Source organism: Gossypium arboreum, chromosome 5 (assembly GCF_025698485.1).
Source record: "Gossypium arboreum isolate Shixiya-1 chromosome 5, ASM2569848v2, whole genome shotgun sequence".
Taxonomy (NCBI): domain Eukaryota; kingdom Viridiplantae; phylum Streptophyta; class Magnoliopsida; order Malvales; family Malvaceae; genus Gossypium; species Gossypium arboreum.
In genome coordinates, this window is record NC_069074.1 from 82,869,618 (window position 1) to 82,885,695 (window position 16,078).

General features: G+C 33.7%; 2 protein-coding genes across 2 annotated transcripts; both read left to right on the forward strand.

Moving 5' to 3' along the window:
- The first annotated feature begins 2,997 nt into the window (after nucleotides 1–2,997).
- Nucleotides 2,998–6,863, forward strand: LOC108489846 (protein DJ-1 homolog B-like). Its single transcript, XM_017794523.2, has 8 exons — nucleotides 2,998–3,303; nucleotides 3,381–3,581; nucleotides 3,875–4,024; nucleotides 4,153–4,335; nucleotides 4,461–4,541; nucleotides 5,408–5,608; nucleotides 5,705–5,845; nucleotides 6,349–6,863. The coding sequence occupies exons 1-8, from the start codon at nucleotides 3,013–3,015 to the stop codon at nucleotides 6,550–6,552; spliced, it is 1,452 nt and encodes a 483-aa protein (XP_017650012.2). The 5' UTR covers nucleotides 2,998–3,012; the 3' UTR covers nucleotides 6,553–6,863.
- A 1,995-nt stretch (nucleotides 6,864–8,858) lies between these two features.
- On the forward strand, nucleotides 8,859–15,729 carry LOC108451930 (putative disease resistance RPP13-like protein 1). The gene is made up of 4 exons (XM_053029121.1): nucleotides 8,859–10,404; nucleotides 10,609–14,923; nucleotides 15,009–15,077; nucleotides 15,373–15,729. Exons 1-2 carry the CDS (start codon nucleotides 10,398–10,400, stop codon nucleotides 14,874–14,876), a joined length of 4,275 nt encoding a protein of 1,424 aa, XP_052885081.1. The 5' UTR covers nucleotides 8,859–10,397; the 3' UTR covers nucleotides 14,877–14,923; nucleotides 15,009–15,077; nucleotides 15,373–15,729.
- Nucleotides 15,730–16,078: the final 349 nt, after the last annotated feature.

The following is a 16,078-nucleotide window of genomic DNA, read 5'->3' on the forward strand; positions in this document are numbered from 1 at the left end:
CCCTTATTTGGTAGAGTTAAAAACTGATAAGAAAAAAAAATGAAATATTTAAAAAATGTATAATTTTAAACTAACATATTTTCCTATTTCATTTCCTCTCATCTTATGATTTCAAATTGGAACTCAAATTTATATTGGTGTAAATAAATTTTCTTTGTAATTTTCTTATAATTTTTAATTCTTGTTGGTATTATATATAAAATAATAACACATCAATCAATTTGTACACGTAAGATACTATGTCAACAAGAAATAGTTGATTCATCGATCATTAACAACCACATCAAGGAAACTGCCAAAATTTAACAGTCAAAAGGCTTACTTAATTGAATTTTTAGACCAAAAGGATCAATTGAATATAAAAGGTTGGAATCAAGAGTGAAGCCAAAAGATTTTTTTTGATGGCCGAAAAATTATTTTTATTTTTATAATTTTTAAACAATTAAATCAAAATTTTATCATCTTGAAAGGTTAAAGTGTAATTTTACCATTTCTAATTTAAAATTTTATATATTATAAATAGATCTAAATAAAATTTTTCCATTTGAAAAGGGCCGGGCTTGACAATGATTGAAATAAACTTAATTGATTTTTTTCAAAATAGTTTGAAGGTTTACGATAATGTAAAACCTTTTATCAAAAAGTGGAGGAAGGGGCTGGTTGAGTCTTAGCTTAATTGACATTAGTATTGTTGCTAGTGCAGGAGGACATGAGTTCGAGTGTATTGATGCACATTATCCTCCTATTGAAGTGTTGGAGAGAAACTATGAGTAGTTCTAAATATTATATAATAAAAAAACTAAAAATCTAAGATCGGATACTAACAAAGACTTAAACAACACAAATCATTTATTAACAATTAATTGGTATATAACTTGGATTTTTTTTTTCACTTCGTAAATATCTAAATAAGGTTATACTAATATATCAAAGGGTTTCTACCAAAATTTCTAAAGATTTCCTTAGTTTCTCGGACTCAACCAACTCAACAATTTGGCATATCAATATTTACCAAGATTTTTAAGGTTTTACCAAAATTTCTAAGGTTTACCACAATATCTATGGATTTATCAAAATTTATAAGGTTCTGCCATAATGGTAAATTTCAAAAATTATAAGGATTTACTAAAATTTTTAAGGCGTTACCAAAAATTTTAAGGTAATACCAATATTTCTAAGTGTTTATTAATATTTTTAACAATATTCCTAAAGGTTTATCATTATTTCTAAATATTTTCTTAATGTTCTAGACTCGATCAACTCAACATTTTGGCCAATAAAAAAATCTAAAATCAACTCAACATTTTGGCCAATCAAAAAATCTAAGGACTTATCAAAATTTCTAAGTAATCTTAAAAGTTTTAGTAAATCATTAGATATTTAAATTTTGTTAAATCTATAAATATTTTGATATAACTTTAGAAATTTGGGTAAATCCTTAGGTATTTTGGTATAACGTTAGAAAGTTTTGTAAATCCTCGTAAATTTTGATAAATCTTTAGAAATTTTAGAAAATCCTTGGAAATTTTAGCATGCCAAGATGTTGAGTTAATCGAGTCTAAGGCACTAAGGAAATCTTTTGAAATTTTAGTAAAAACCCTTAGATATATTAATAAATCCTTAGAAATTTTAGTATAACCTTAAAAATTCTAGTAAATCCTTACATATTTTGGTATAACCTTATAAACTTCAATAAAATCTTAGAAATTTTAGTATGCCAAAATGTTGAGTTAATTGAGTCTTCGACACTAAAGAAATCTTTCAAAGCATGGGTAAATTCTTAGAAATTAGGGTAAAGCTTTAGAAATTTTGCTAAACCCTTAGATATTTCATTATAAACTTAGAAAATTTGGTAAAACTTTAAAAATTTAATAACTCAATTTTTAGCTGGTGTCGGAGAATACAGTTTCAAAGCCGAATAAATTTCTATCAATACAAGGTTGTAGAGACAAATTTGTTTGAAAATATGACCTTAATGGTTGTTCTTTGTTAAAAATGCTTGCTTGTTGCCATGGCAATTAGGATATCACTCATCTGCTGGATCATCTTCCTATAAAGCATGGATTGACTTGTGGCTTTCAAAATCATAGCTTTCTTCTGGAATATTTGCGGTAATTGCCTTCCAACTAAAGATTTCCTCTCGCGACACTTTCTTTGTTTGATAACCTTTGCCCCTTATGTATGACTTGCAAAGAAACATCAAAGCATCTTCTTCTAATATGCCACTTCGTACACGTTGTTCGGCTTGGAATCCCCCTCTCATTCCATCCTAAATCCCTTCAGACCACTTCTGCCTTTGTTTGGTTTCTTCAAAGGCTTTAATCCATTGATATTAGGGCCTAGTACTCAAGAATCTTCCATTCTTTTGTGGGTTCACACTCTTTAAATCTAAAATTGAGCTCATTTTTTAATCATCTACATCTTTCCATCTTTAACTCCTTTAAATTTGACACCCCTCTTGTCACCCAACCAAAATTTCTTAGATCCCTAAATCATGGATGTTGGACCCTCACTGGACTTTTTGCCTACACATCGACTCTGGACCTTGCAACATCATGATAGGTGGAGCTGTGATTGTACAATGACCTAATGGTGCTCAATTACTCTTTACTAAAAGCTACATATCAACAAGCAAATTACATGCTAGAACCTTACTTATACAATTTATTTAAATGATTCTCAAATTTGTAAATTTCTAAAATAATCCAAAATGAGACAACATTATATTTAGCCGTACCATTATTTTTTAAAAATTTTATATGATATTTGTCTCTTTCTTCATTTATATCTCTCTATTAAGACACCACAAATAATTCACGACTTAGAAAGAAAACTAGACATTAGGCTATGTGCTAATCTAAAGTTTTTATTAATTTCTCTTGACCTTATTCTTATTTTTTGAAAATGTACCAGAAAAACTAAAAAAAAAAAAAAAGAAACTTAAAAACAAGGTAAAATTTCAAATTCATTTGTTTACTTTTTTTTTTCTTATCCAAATAATTAGAAATTAAGATGACGTGGCGGATTCGAAGCCGTTCATCTCAACGATCTCATCCATTGCCGCCATATCCAAGCACTACCGAAACCAAGCTCCTTCCAGCACAGAGGGCGCGAGTCGATACCTCTAGAAGATATCTTAGAAACCCGAAAAAGCCCCCAAAAGGAATGGCATTATTACAATTACACCACTTAAGTCTGCACTCTCTTCCTTTTACTCCCAAACTACACTATTCCCGTTTCTCCACTCGGAAATCCCTTCGCTTCTCCTTCTCCGCCTCTGCTTCAACCACGATGGCTAAACAAGTAAGTACCAAAATCTGTATATTTTTAATAGTGTGATTTTGTGGTTTTAAATTTGATTTTGATTTTTGCTTGTTTAGGTTTTGGTGCCGGTTGCGAATGGGACGGAACCAATGGAAGCTGTGATTACGATCGATGTCTTAAGGAGATCGGGAGCTGAAGTCACGGTGGCTTCCGTCGAGAAAGAGCTTCGCGTTGATGCTTGCCACGGTGTTAAGATTGTTGCTGATGCTCTCGTCGGTGATTGTAAGGACACCGGTTTCGATCTCATCGCACTCCCTGTAAGTTCATTTCTTTCACTTTATTTTTTCTGGCTTTGATGTCGAGGTGAAATGCAAATGTGTGAAATTTTCAAGTAATATTTGGTTGAAAATTACGACTTTTAAAAAAAATAGAAATAAATAATTTGTTTGAAATTAAATTGACGATGTTTCCAGAACAATTTCTTTTTCAAACAAAAGAAAAAAAATTTGAACCTCATTTGTGTCTGTTACTCTGTTTAGAATAACATATTTGGTCTTCTCGTGTTTTTAATTCATAATTTCATGTTTCTCATTGATCTATGTATATTTAGGGAGGCATGCCTGGTGCTACCAACTTTAAAGATTGTGCAGTTCTTGAAAGTGTTGTGAAGAAGCAAGCTGCAGACGGACGTCTTTATGCTGCCGTGTGTGCTTCACCTGCAGTTGCGCTTGGTTCATGGGGTCTGTTGAAGGGACTGAAAGTACGTACTAGGTGTTAAGCTAAATTATTTCATAGATCATGCTATATGTTGCTATTGGTGACAGGTTTTTTATATTGTTTATGGTTTTGCTTCATTGACGTGATAATCATCATGATTGTTCTTGACAGGCTACTTGTTATCCTTCATTTATGGAGCAACTGTCATCTTGTGCAACAGCTGTTGAATCAATAGTTCAGCAGGATGGCAAAGTTGTGACAAGTCGTGGACCAGGCACGACCATGGAGTTTTCTGTAGCACTGGTTGAGCAACTGTATGACAAAGAGAAAGCTGATGAAGTTTCTGGGCCATTGGTATGTGGACTTCCACTACAGTAGTTCTTTATGCATTCTTTTGGAGAAAAGGAAAAGCCATCTGGCTAACCGGAGGCTTGGTAAATGATACCAGTGTTTGCTAATATGAAACTGATTATCTTCAGCTGCTGCGTCCTAACCATGGGGATGAGTACAAAGTCATTGAGCTAAATCCTATGGAATGGAAATGCAATAATATTCCCCAGGTGAGGTTTCAATGTTGGTTAGTTGTCTATATTTTATTAAGTTTATGTACTATCGCAGATCCTAGCAGTAGTTTAGACTAAGACACAGAAATTGGCTACAACTTTGAGTAGGTAAAAAACCAATTAAAGCAACTGATAAATTCACAAGAATAAGATAGTCTGGTAATTAGGTTCAATTAACATACAAGGCCACGAGAAAATACTAATCTGCTCTCTGCACTTATCCCTTATAATGAAATTCAATAGAAAATGAACCTAGGCAGCTATCACCCAGTTTTGCACTTTCTAGTTGTTTTTGATATTTCTGGTTTCTGTATGTATTTGCACCAGTTGGTATTGAAAGCATAATCTTGTAACTCAGCTGAGATGTAACAATATTGTAGTTTCAATCGTACCTTAACTGCAAGGAGAAATAATGACACTTGTTTTTGCATGTGGACCACTGATAAACACGGTGATTTCAAACCATATTCGCGTTTTGGATCCTGAATTTTGTTTTTAATCTCTAAATAAAAAAACTGGAAATAGGCTGCCCAAACTTGATATGTTAATAGCTGCAAACTTGATCTTTTCTCATACTTTTCCTTATTTCTGTTTTCTCCTGCCTTAAGTGGATCGAAATGCTAGTTATTCTCTATGTGATTACTAGATAGTTTCGAGTTGATTGCAGCACAAACTAGTTGTCTTAATTTCCAAACGTTCTCTATTTCCTTGTGCACTATGATTGTGTGCAATTAGTTGCTATTTCATTCGGCTAGTCATTACCAACTTCTAAGTGTTCTGACATTCAAACTTGTCTATTATTTTCCTTTTTTTTTTTTGAGAATTTTTTTTTGTAATAAAAGTATGTTTAATTAATTTTTCAGATCCTTGTACCAATTGCTGATGGCTCAGAAGAAATGGAGGCAGTTATGATAATTGATATCCTGCGTCGAGCAAAGGCAAATGTTGTGGTGGCCTCCGTTGGTGACAATCTTGAAATTCTGGCTTCTAGGAAAGTAAAATTAGTGGCAGATATGCTTCTTGATGAAGCTGCTAAACTTTCATATGACCTCATAGTCTTGCCAGTAAGTTGGGATTCTGTCATGTTTCTTGGCTCCTGAGTCATTCCTATTTTCTTCCTTCACCAAGTACTTTTTAAACATGGTCTTGCATATTTTCAGGGAGGACTTGGTGGTGCCCAAGCATTTGCCAACTCTGATAAGCTGGTGAACATGCTAAAGAAGCAGGCGGAATCAAACAAACCCTATGGAGCTATTTGCGCATCTCCAGCTTTGGTCTTGGAGCCCCATGGCTTACTGAAGGTCTAATTTTGATCATATTAACATATTCATGTCTTTATTAAGAAAAAAAAGGAAAAAATCATGTCTTGATTATAAATTTGCATGGAGAGAATAAATGATTATCGTGCCCTTGAGGCTTGGTTAAATTAATGATCATCACATTTAAAAATCCATATTCTGCATCTCCAGAGTCTTGATTAAATAATTCTAATTTCTTGTACATGCTAACCTATAATTAGGCTGTAAGTTCATTGCAAACTTTTTTAATCATTTGCTTTTGGCTTTGAAACTTCAAAACTTCCACTACTTCAGTTTATCAGTTATTTTCAAATTGGTTCTGCTTTCGCCCTTGGAATCTTGTTACTTTAGTAACCATAAACCATACATGTGCTAAGTTTGCATGCATCTCTTGTAATTATGTTTGCTTGAAATATACATATCCTAGAACCGTACTGAAGTCCTGAGAAATTTTCTGCATTTGTTATTCTTGGATGTTTAACAGTTTGTATTCTGCTATGGTCCAGGGCAAAAAAGCCACAGCTTTCCCTGCAATGTGCAACAAACTATCAGATCAGAGTTTCATTGACAACCGAGTTGTGGTGGATGGCAACCTCATTACAAGCAGGGGTCCTGGAACTTCCATGGAGTTTGCACTAGGAATTGTCGACAAGTTTTTCGGACGCCCGAAAGCCTTAGAGCTAGCAAAGGTAATGCTTTTTGTACACTAATAGATCAGCAAGTATGAATGCTTGTCCTCGGTTCTTGCTACCATAGAACATTCTATGAGATGATACATGGGAATATCAAAGGTGAGTTTGCATTTGACTACAGATTCACTTTGCGGTTTGTATACCATAGTTGGTTGATAAATAAATGAGACTAGGAACAGTTGACCAATAAGAACACCCGGGTTTAGCTATGATGCTTTCTTTTTAACTTATTATATTTAGGTCCAAATATTTTCTCTTCTGCAAATTTGATGGGGAGATGGCCTCTTTCCTAACAAAAGGAATTGAATATAAGATTGAATCTTTACAAAGTCTTGTGAGTAAGATGTTTCATTATATTTCAATGATTGATTAAATTTTGATGATGTGAAAATATTGTAATAAATATAATACATGTTTAAATATGATTAATATGACTAATTCTTATACGTACTGTATTTATATATTTAAGATTTTAACACTTCTAATTCTAATAATTTTTCTTATGTTTATAAAAGAAAAAAATTAGATACCTTGATTTATAAATTGTTAATGTCCATGCATCATTAAATTTCCGGGGGCAGCTCCTGATTTCCCATGCTGAAAACCATATGTATGGAATCATATTCATGATTTTGCTTAAGCGAAAGACTATAGTGGCTTTTTACTATCAATTAGTAGACAAACTGGACCTGCAATATTGAATGAGTTTAGCAATGCAAGTAATTTGATACAATGGAGCAAGTTCGGTTTCAAATTTGGGATGATTTGTGCTAAAATTCTTGTAAGTACTTGTATATATACCCCCATGTCTGCTGCTTCAGACAAGCTGAGAAGACCGTTCCAGGTATATTTTCTTAGGTTGTCCATAAATTTGTTAAAAGCCATTTGTTCTTGCCATCATTTTATAATTTTCATGAAGGTCAATAAAGAATCAAAATAAAAGATATAGGAAGTTGAGGGAATTTTATCGAGATTATTAGTCTTTTTTCTTTTAGTTGCATAACTTTTTTATTTTTTGTGTGTGGCATTCATGTTTGATTCAGATATGAATATGAAAAAGGATAATGATCATTTCAATATCATCTATATGTATATACACACTTATTATAAAAAGGCTAAAGTGATTATTTGGCCCTTATTTTTTTCATTCTGGTACTTTTTTTGTGTATGTCTAAATTGGTATCTTAAGTACACTCCTTTCCTAAGTTGTCACTTAAGTATGCTTTTCGATATACTTCTTAGCCCATTTATTCATTAAATTTTTTTTATAACCAATCACAATCACAAAGCGCATCAAGTAGCGTCTTAATGTAAGAAAATAAATATTTTCTATATGTATATAAATATTAAAAATATAAAAATAAAATAAATGTATATATAAAATTCGAACAGAAAAAATATAATTTTTTTAAAATACAATAATTGAAATTTTTAGTTGAAATTAAAACTATTATTACAAAAGTTCTAAAATTTTGAGAAAAATAAAATTTTATTAAAATATTTAATAATTTGTAAAATTTATAGAATTTTATAAAAAAATTGTCACAAAAATTATTTTATAATTTTAAATAATATAAGCATAATATTTTAAAAATATTATTTCTTTTATTTTTAATAAAAATTTTAATTTTTTACAATTTTACAATTTTAAAAAGTTTTGTAATAATATTATTAATTTCAACTAATTTTCTTTTAATTATCATTTTTTGTAAATTTGGTTTTATTAAATATTTTATAATTTATATGTTTTTTCTAGATTTTATATATGATTTTCTGAAATTTTTAACATTTTATATTTTTAACATATATATGCATTTAATATAAAAGAAATTGTTTCTTACATAAATATGTGGCGTGGCATTTTTGGTTAAAGTTTAAAAGTTAATTAAGGGTTCAACATTCCCAATATCGAAATTAATAGTGATATACAGGTAAAAAAAGAGGTGATGATGAAAAAGGTTGGTGGAAAATGTAAAGGTGAACTACATTCATGATTAGTTTATTCCAAAAGATAAAAGAATGAAAAAGAGGAAAAAAGTTTGAAAAAAAAAAAAAATTGGACTTATTGCTTAGAGGTCCTTGAGCCAGTGGTCAAAAAGTCGACAATGTACCATGTGGCTCTTTTTATTGGTGAATGTGTCACAACAGTAAAATGTTTAACACCTTACTAAAATTAAAATACAAGTTTTAAAATGAACAAATTAAAAGTGCAGTATCACATTGATAATTTGTTAAAAGTACAGGGGTATATTTTGCCATTATTCCTTTTATAAAAAACAAAAACTGAAAAGGTTATCCCGTTCGTTCCATTTCTTTTTCCTTCAGAACAGATATGGGATCAAAGTGCAATGGATCTTTGACACACAGCTTGCTGCACGGCATGAAAAACTGATACACAGTCAATTTTAGCTATGTATTTAGTAAGCTTACAAACTCATCTAGTCATGGAAGTGCCGCTCATCTGATCCACATTCTTCATTAATCCTCTCTCCTTCCCTTCCCATGGCTTTACCACCCAGGGATTTAAATTGCGGTTACGGCCGCGGTCGCGTTTTCGGTTTCGTTGCGTTTATCACGGTTGCGGACATAACGAATGCTATTGCGGCCATTGCAGGTATCGTGTTCATGAATTTTTCACATAAATTATTGTAAAACAATAATAGCAGTTTCGGCGGTAGCGGTTTCGGACACTGCCGTTACCGCTGTATAACGGCCGTTATAGCGGTAGCAGACCGCTATTTAAATCCCTGTTACCACCCCTCTTCCATTGCTTCCAAATGCGAACTCATCTGAATCAACTTCACACATTGGAATATCAGCCCTACCACCTCATCCGGCGGCTATGACTCCGGAGTCCACATCCCATCGGCTAAAACTTCCTCCTTAAAACCCATGGGGTTTGCGGTGACAGGACTGAAAGTGGGGGAAATTGGTCAGGTATTGTAGATTTGGAGCCCCGCAAACCACTTTGGGTCAGTAACAATCTGACAACACTCATTCAACAATCTGTATATGTTTTGAAAATGACTGCTTTTTTTCTCCTCCCCAGCTATTGACTGACGGCTTAGCAAATTTTAACAGTAGGGAAAGAATAAAAGATGGATAACATGTCTGCTTTATGGGTGTTTTTGCATCAGATTATTTGTCTGCAACAAATAAAATCTATTTGATCTCACAAAATGAAAAAAAAACTCACAGAGAAAATCAGTGAATGTACCGCATTTTGTTATAGTTTCAACCATAGCCGTATGTATGCCAATCTTAAATTTCTTCAAATTTTTTTGAGCAAGACGATGTGTTTGGTTGGCTGTAAATTCAGAATTTGAAGCAAAAAGGATTAAATTCATAGACATTTTAATCAACATGAAGATGTCACTTCACGTCAGTATTTGTACGAATGATCATCTTGATGCCATTGAAGAGATTTTCTACAGTTTTCTTCTTTCTTTGAGAATTTCTCTGGATTCTTAGGTGTGATGAAATTTGGTATGCCCTTAAATGACTTTAAAATTATATTTAAAAGAATTAACTTATTTCTTTCATTTTGCATTGATCTTTCTTTCTTACTTTTCTACTTCCTTATTATTGGTTGGCGGTTTGAAAATTTGAGAGAAAAGGAGGAGGAAATTTCTTTCTTTTCAATTAAAGTGCTCTTGAAAATTTTGGACCCAACTAAATCAATTGATGATATATCATAAAATTATAGATTTTCTAAATCAGTAAGTAGTCGTTTAAATTGATGGCTATAGTCGACGGAGGGCCAAACAGGAACTGCCCTGAAATTTCCAATTAATTAGTGTCAACTGTCATCATAAATAATTCCATGCAGATGCAGATACGACACCGGGGGCTGCAATAATTTCATGGACTGTGAGTGCGACCACCACTTTTCCACTTTTCCACTTTTCTTATCTTTTCCCATCAGTGCTTAGCCTCCAACAAGCACTTAGGGTTCATCTTATTGCCTCATATTATATGCTTAAAACATATTGTCCAAGTTCTTGAACTTCCACTGATTATACAGAATTTAGTTTCCCCTGAATTTCCATTTTGCTTATTCATTTCTCTCTTCAGCTTCTTTTCATAATTCCACCATGTCTGTAATTGGAGAGGCTGCTCTTTCTGGGTTTTTGGAGCTGTTGTGGGGCAGGTTGCTTGATTCTGCACTCAACTTTGTTGCTGATCACAAGCAAGTCCAACAGCAGCTCAAGCAATGGCAATCCATATTACCTGATATCCAAGCAGTGTTGAACGATGCAGAGGAGAAGCAGATCAGGAACAAGGGTGTAAGGAATTGGTTGGAAGATCTCCAAGACTTGGCTTATGATATGGATGACATCTTGGACGAGTTCGCTTATGAAGAGTTACGTCTTGCACTCCTTAAAACTCAAGCTCAAGCCTGCATTAGTAAGGTACGGAAACTCGTTCCTACCTGCTGTACTAGTAGTAATTTCTCTCCAACTTCCTTTTTGTTTAACAATTCCATGATTCCCAAGATGAAAGAGATAACTGCTAGACTGGATAGTTTGACTACACGAAGAAGTAGTTTGGGGTTAAGTGAGATCTTGTCTCAAGGTGCTACCTCCAAGGGAAAGAAACCTAGGTTGCAACCAACTTCTGTAGTGGATGAAGCTGTGGAGTATGTTGGTAGGGACAATGAGAAGCGAAAAATGCTTGATTTGCTCAAAAGTAATAACTCCAATGGAGTTTTTGTCCTTTCCATTGTTGGCATGGGAGGGATGGGCAAAACAACTCTTGCTCAGCTTGTTTATAATGATGCCAGCATAAAGGAGTCTTTTGATCACAAGGCTTGGGTATGTGTTTCTGATGAATTTGATGCAGTTAATATAACTAAGACAATTTTACAGTCCATCACTTCTGAGCCATGCACTTACAATGACCTGAATTTACTTCAAGTCAAGTTGAAGGAGAAGTTGTCAGGAAAAAAGTTCTTGCTTGTTTTAGATGACATTTGGAACGAGAGTTACGAAGATTGGACCATCTTACGATCTCCGTTTGGAGCAGGGACCAAGATTATTGTAACAACTCGCATTCAAAATGTTTCATCTAATGTGGATCCAGTGAAAGCTTTTCACTTGGATAAATTATCACATGATGATTGTTTGTCCATATTTACTCAGCATGCATTAAAAGCACGAAATTTCAATGGGCATCTTCAATTTAAAAAAGTTGGAGAGAACATAGTGAGAAGGTGCAACGGCTTACCTTTGGCAGCAAAAGCCATTGGAAGCCTACTACGCACTGTTAAAGATCTTGGTGAATGGGAAAAAATATATGAGAGCGAGATATGGGACTTACCAGAAGATCAATGTGGCATAATTCCAGCATTGCGGTTAAGCTACCATCATCTTCCTCCGCATTTGAAACGGTGCTTTGCATATTGCTCCATATTTCCAAAAGATTATGAATTTCAGAAAGAAGAAATAATCTTGTTATGGAGAGCTGAAGGTTTCTTGCAACTAAATGCAAAAGGTCAACTTAAAGATCCTGGAAACCAATATTTTCAAGATCTAGTGTCAAGGTCATTTTTTCAGATATCTAGTAAAGATAAATCCCGATTCATAATGCATCACCTTATAAATGACTTAGCCCAATCAGTTGCAGGGGAAATATGCTGCAAATTGGAGGATGATAAGCAACAAATGTTCTCAAATCGCACTCGACATTCTTCTTTTATTGTCAGCAGGTATGAGATGGCGAAGAAGTTTGAAGCATTTGATAAAGCAGATTCTTTACGTACTCTTTTAGCCTTAATGTCTCCAAGTTTTCCAGGATTCTTTTTAACTAATGTTGTCCTGGTTGATTTGTTACCAAGACTTGGCTACCTTAGGTTGCTTTCTTTGAGTGGGTATAAGATCATTGAGTTGCCTGATGTTTTTGAAAATTTAAAACATCTCCGCTACTTAAATTTTTCTTACACTGAGATCAAATGTTTACCTGATTCTTTGTGTACTCTTTACTATTTGGAAACTTTAATATTAAGAGGATGTGGCTGCCTCCAACAGTTGCCTTCGAAGATGGAAAATCTTGTTAACTTGCATTATCTTGATATAAGAGGTGCAAAATTAATTGAAAGGATGCCTTTTGGAATTGGTAAGCTAACCAATCTTCAAAGGTTATCTAATTTTGTTATAGGGAAAGGTAATGGACACTACATTGGAGAATTGAAAAATTTGCCAAACCTCAAAGGTGATTTTTGCATTTCTAGGTTGGAGAATGTTAATGGTCAACATGCAGGGGAAGTTAAGTTAAATGAGAAACTGGGAATTGATAGATTGGTACTACAATGGAGTAGTAACTTTGAGAAAGATGCAAGAAATAAAGAAGTTGAAGAACGAGTCTTAGATTCTCTTCGTCCTCAGAAAAAGCTTGAACAACTCAACATTGACAATTATGGTGGTGCAAAATTCTCTTCTTGGATAGCAGATTCTTCTTTTAAGAATATGTTGTCATTGGAGCTTTGCAACTGTAAAAGTTGCAAATCACTACCATCAATTGGATTGTTGCCGTTATTAAAAGATTTGTCTATTATTGGCTTCGATGAGGTACAAATGGTTGGTGCTGAGTTCTTTGGAGAAAATCAACTGAAACCATTTGTATCATTAGAGAATCTGCATTTTCAAAGACTGCCAAACTGGAAAGAGTGGGACCCGTGTGAAGGTGAAGAGCAAGTTTCGAAATTTCCCAACCTTCGTGAGCTTTCAATAAGAGAATGTCCTCAATTGTTGGAAAAGTTACCAACTCGTCTTCCATCCTTGCTAAAACTTCAAATCTATGAGTGCCCAAGATTGACAGTTTCAATTTCAAGTTTCCTATCACTGTGCGAGTTAAGCGTCAGAGGGTGTGAAGAATTGTTGGATGAATGCTCTTTTTCTGCAAAGGAGGTTATCTCTTTGAAAACTGTGTCTCTCTCAGACATTTCAAAGTTCAACATTTCAACAAAGATGAAAATGTTGAGGTTTGCAAGCTCAGAACATTTTCACATCCCTGGTTGGAAGGAGTTGGAATCTTTATCACAAAATGGGTTAGGGTTGGTTGGGCATCATTTCATTACAATTAAGGATTGTCCCCAGTTGGTCTCTTTGGAAACAGATGAGGAAGGATTGAAACTTGACAAAATTCCGAGTGTTGAGTCTCTGACAATATGGAATTGTAAAAGGCTCAATAGGCTACCAAAATTCTTAGATGCACTCTCATTCCTTACAGTAGTAAGTATTTATGGGTGTCCAGGCTTGATTTCTTTTGCAGAGAACAATTTTCCCCCTGCTTTAAATAAGTTGGAGATTTGGGAGTGCGAGAATTTGCAAATTTTAGTTGATGAAAAAGAAAATAATAAGAGTATGAGTAGTAACATTTGTCTTCTTGAGCACTTGGACATCAGATACTGCGAGTCTCTAATATGTTTGTCATCAAGGGGTGATATATGCAATCGGCTTCAACATCTCCAAGTTTACAATTGCTCAAGCCTGAGTAACTTATTTTTAAACACTAAGTTACCCATCATGCTTAAACAGCTAGAAATTTGGAATTGTCCAATGCTGGAATGCATAGCCCAAGACTTCCATGAGACCAGTGATCTCGAATGTATTAAAATTTCAGGTGCTCAAAATATTAAATCTTTACCAAGAGGATTAGACAAGCTCAGCCATCTCCAGGAGATTCAAATAGTGAATTGTTCAAATATGGTGGTTTCTTTCAAGGAAAGCGAGTTGCCTACCACAAATCTCAGAGTTTTCTCAATTGAAGGTTGTGAAAATTTTGGAACCCTTCCCGTGTGCATCAACAACTTCACCTCTCTTCGAGAATTAATGGTGTGGAACTGTTCGGCTGACATATCCTTCCCAGATGAAGGTTTCCCTACCGGCCTCACGTCACTTGCAATCTCAAATGCACCCAAAATTTATAGCTCACTTGTTGAATGGGGGTTAACTCGACTCACCTCTCTTCAGCAACTCACCATCGGCGGTGAAGGATGCTCGAATGTGGTGTCGTTTCCCGAAGAAGGAATTGGAATGATGCTGCCTCCTTCTCTCACCTTTATCTGCATTGAAAATTTCAAGAATCTGGAATTCATGTACTCCAAGGGCTTTCAACATATTAACTCTCTTCAAATATTGAGCATCCATAATTGTCCTAAGCTCACATCTCTTCCAGAAAAAGACGTGCTTCTGTCACTTGAGCGGCTACACATTTACGAGTGTCTGTTGCTAGAGAAAGTGAGTACAAGAGATAAAGGACGAGAATGGTCCAAGATCGCCCACATACCTTATGTCAATTTCAAAATAAAGAAGTCAAGGCTAGATTATCAGTTGGAAAGATAGATAAGCAGCAAAATCTGGCATTGAGTTTCTCCAAACACATACAACAGGTGTGAAAATCATTTGAAACATCCACATACCTTATAAGTTGTAGTTATGTTTTTATTTTCATTTTTATTTTTAATTATTTTACAGGCATTTGATGTCTTGGAAGCTGAATGGGTGCGAAAATGAGCTTGGAATAACTGTTGCAAAAGACCCCAGGTACTTGAAACTCTTCTTATTTGTTTAATATCTAAACTGAAATTCCATTGATAAAGCAGTCTCATGGTGGTATAACCAAACTATATAGGGCAGGATCTTTCATAGAAAGAAGTGGACCTAAATGTGTTACTGATTTAGCTTTCAGAACCATGAAATTAAAATAATGTTGCTTTGAGTATCGTCTATTGTATCTGCCATTGTTTCCAGTTTCATGGATGATTGATAGACGTTATGATATGCAGTATTGTTTTTGTCATTTGCGATTAAAATAATTTTGCTCACTCGTTATTTCCAGATATTTCCTAAAATGTGGTTCAATATCTTTAGAACTCGTGCTCCAACAACTTTGGTGATGGTTATTTGATGCTTACTAGCATATCTTGTGCTAAAGTACCTCACTTTGGAACTCTATATGTGTTTCAATGGCTGTCCTCTGTTAAAGTAGCAATAAGAAATGGGCAGTTGACAATATCATGTGTGTCTTGTACAAATAATGTTGATACTTGTCTTAAAATTTCACCCAAACTTTCATGTATTGTAGGAAATATTCTTGATCCATGTAAATTATTGTGTTCTCTCTTTCTATAGTTCATTTGAATATTCTATGTTCCAAATCCCAACAAATAACAAATCACTTCATTTTGTGAATAAATTGCTTTGTAGAGTCGACCCTCTATAATAGTCCTATTTGTCCGCTTAGATTTTACCTATTATAGAAAGTTAGCGAGATAATTGTTGTAAGCTTACCATAAAATTTATATCGTAAATTTTTATCAAATAAAAAAATGAGAATTATCTTCAAAAAGAAAGTAGGAACTAAATCAATAAAATTAAGATATAACATGTGCATGTATTATTACTTTTATACATATTTTATTTTACATTCTTTCATATTATTAATTATAAAATTTATAAATCTAACAAGTTCAATTAATAAATATGAATTATCAAATTAAATTAATTAATTTATCATGAGTTACTAAATTCAAATAATCAATTTT

What these genes read in the sequence shown, in the direction of transcription:
- LOC108489846 (XM_017794523.2), top strand. Translation starts at nt 3,013, where the DNA reads ATGACGTGGCGGATTCGAAGCCGTTCATCTCAACGATCTCATCCATTG. An exon ending in CAACCACGATGGCTAAACAA is followed by an intron (nt 3,304 to 3,380) that starts GTAAGTACCAAA and finishes TTGCTTGTTTAG; the next exon opens with GTTTTGGTGCCGGTTGCGAA. An exon ending in AGCCCCATGGCTTACTGAAG is followed by an intron (nt 5,846 to 6,348) that starts GTCTAATTTTGA and finishes GCTATGGTCCAG; the next exon opens with GGCAAAAAAGCCACAGCTTT.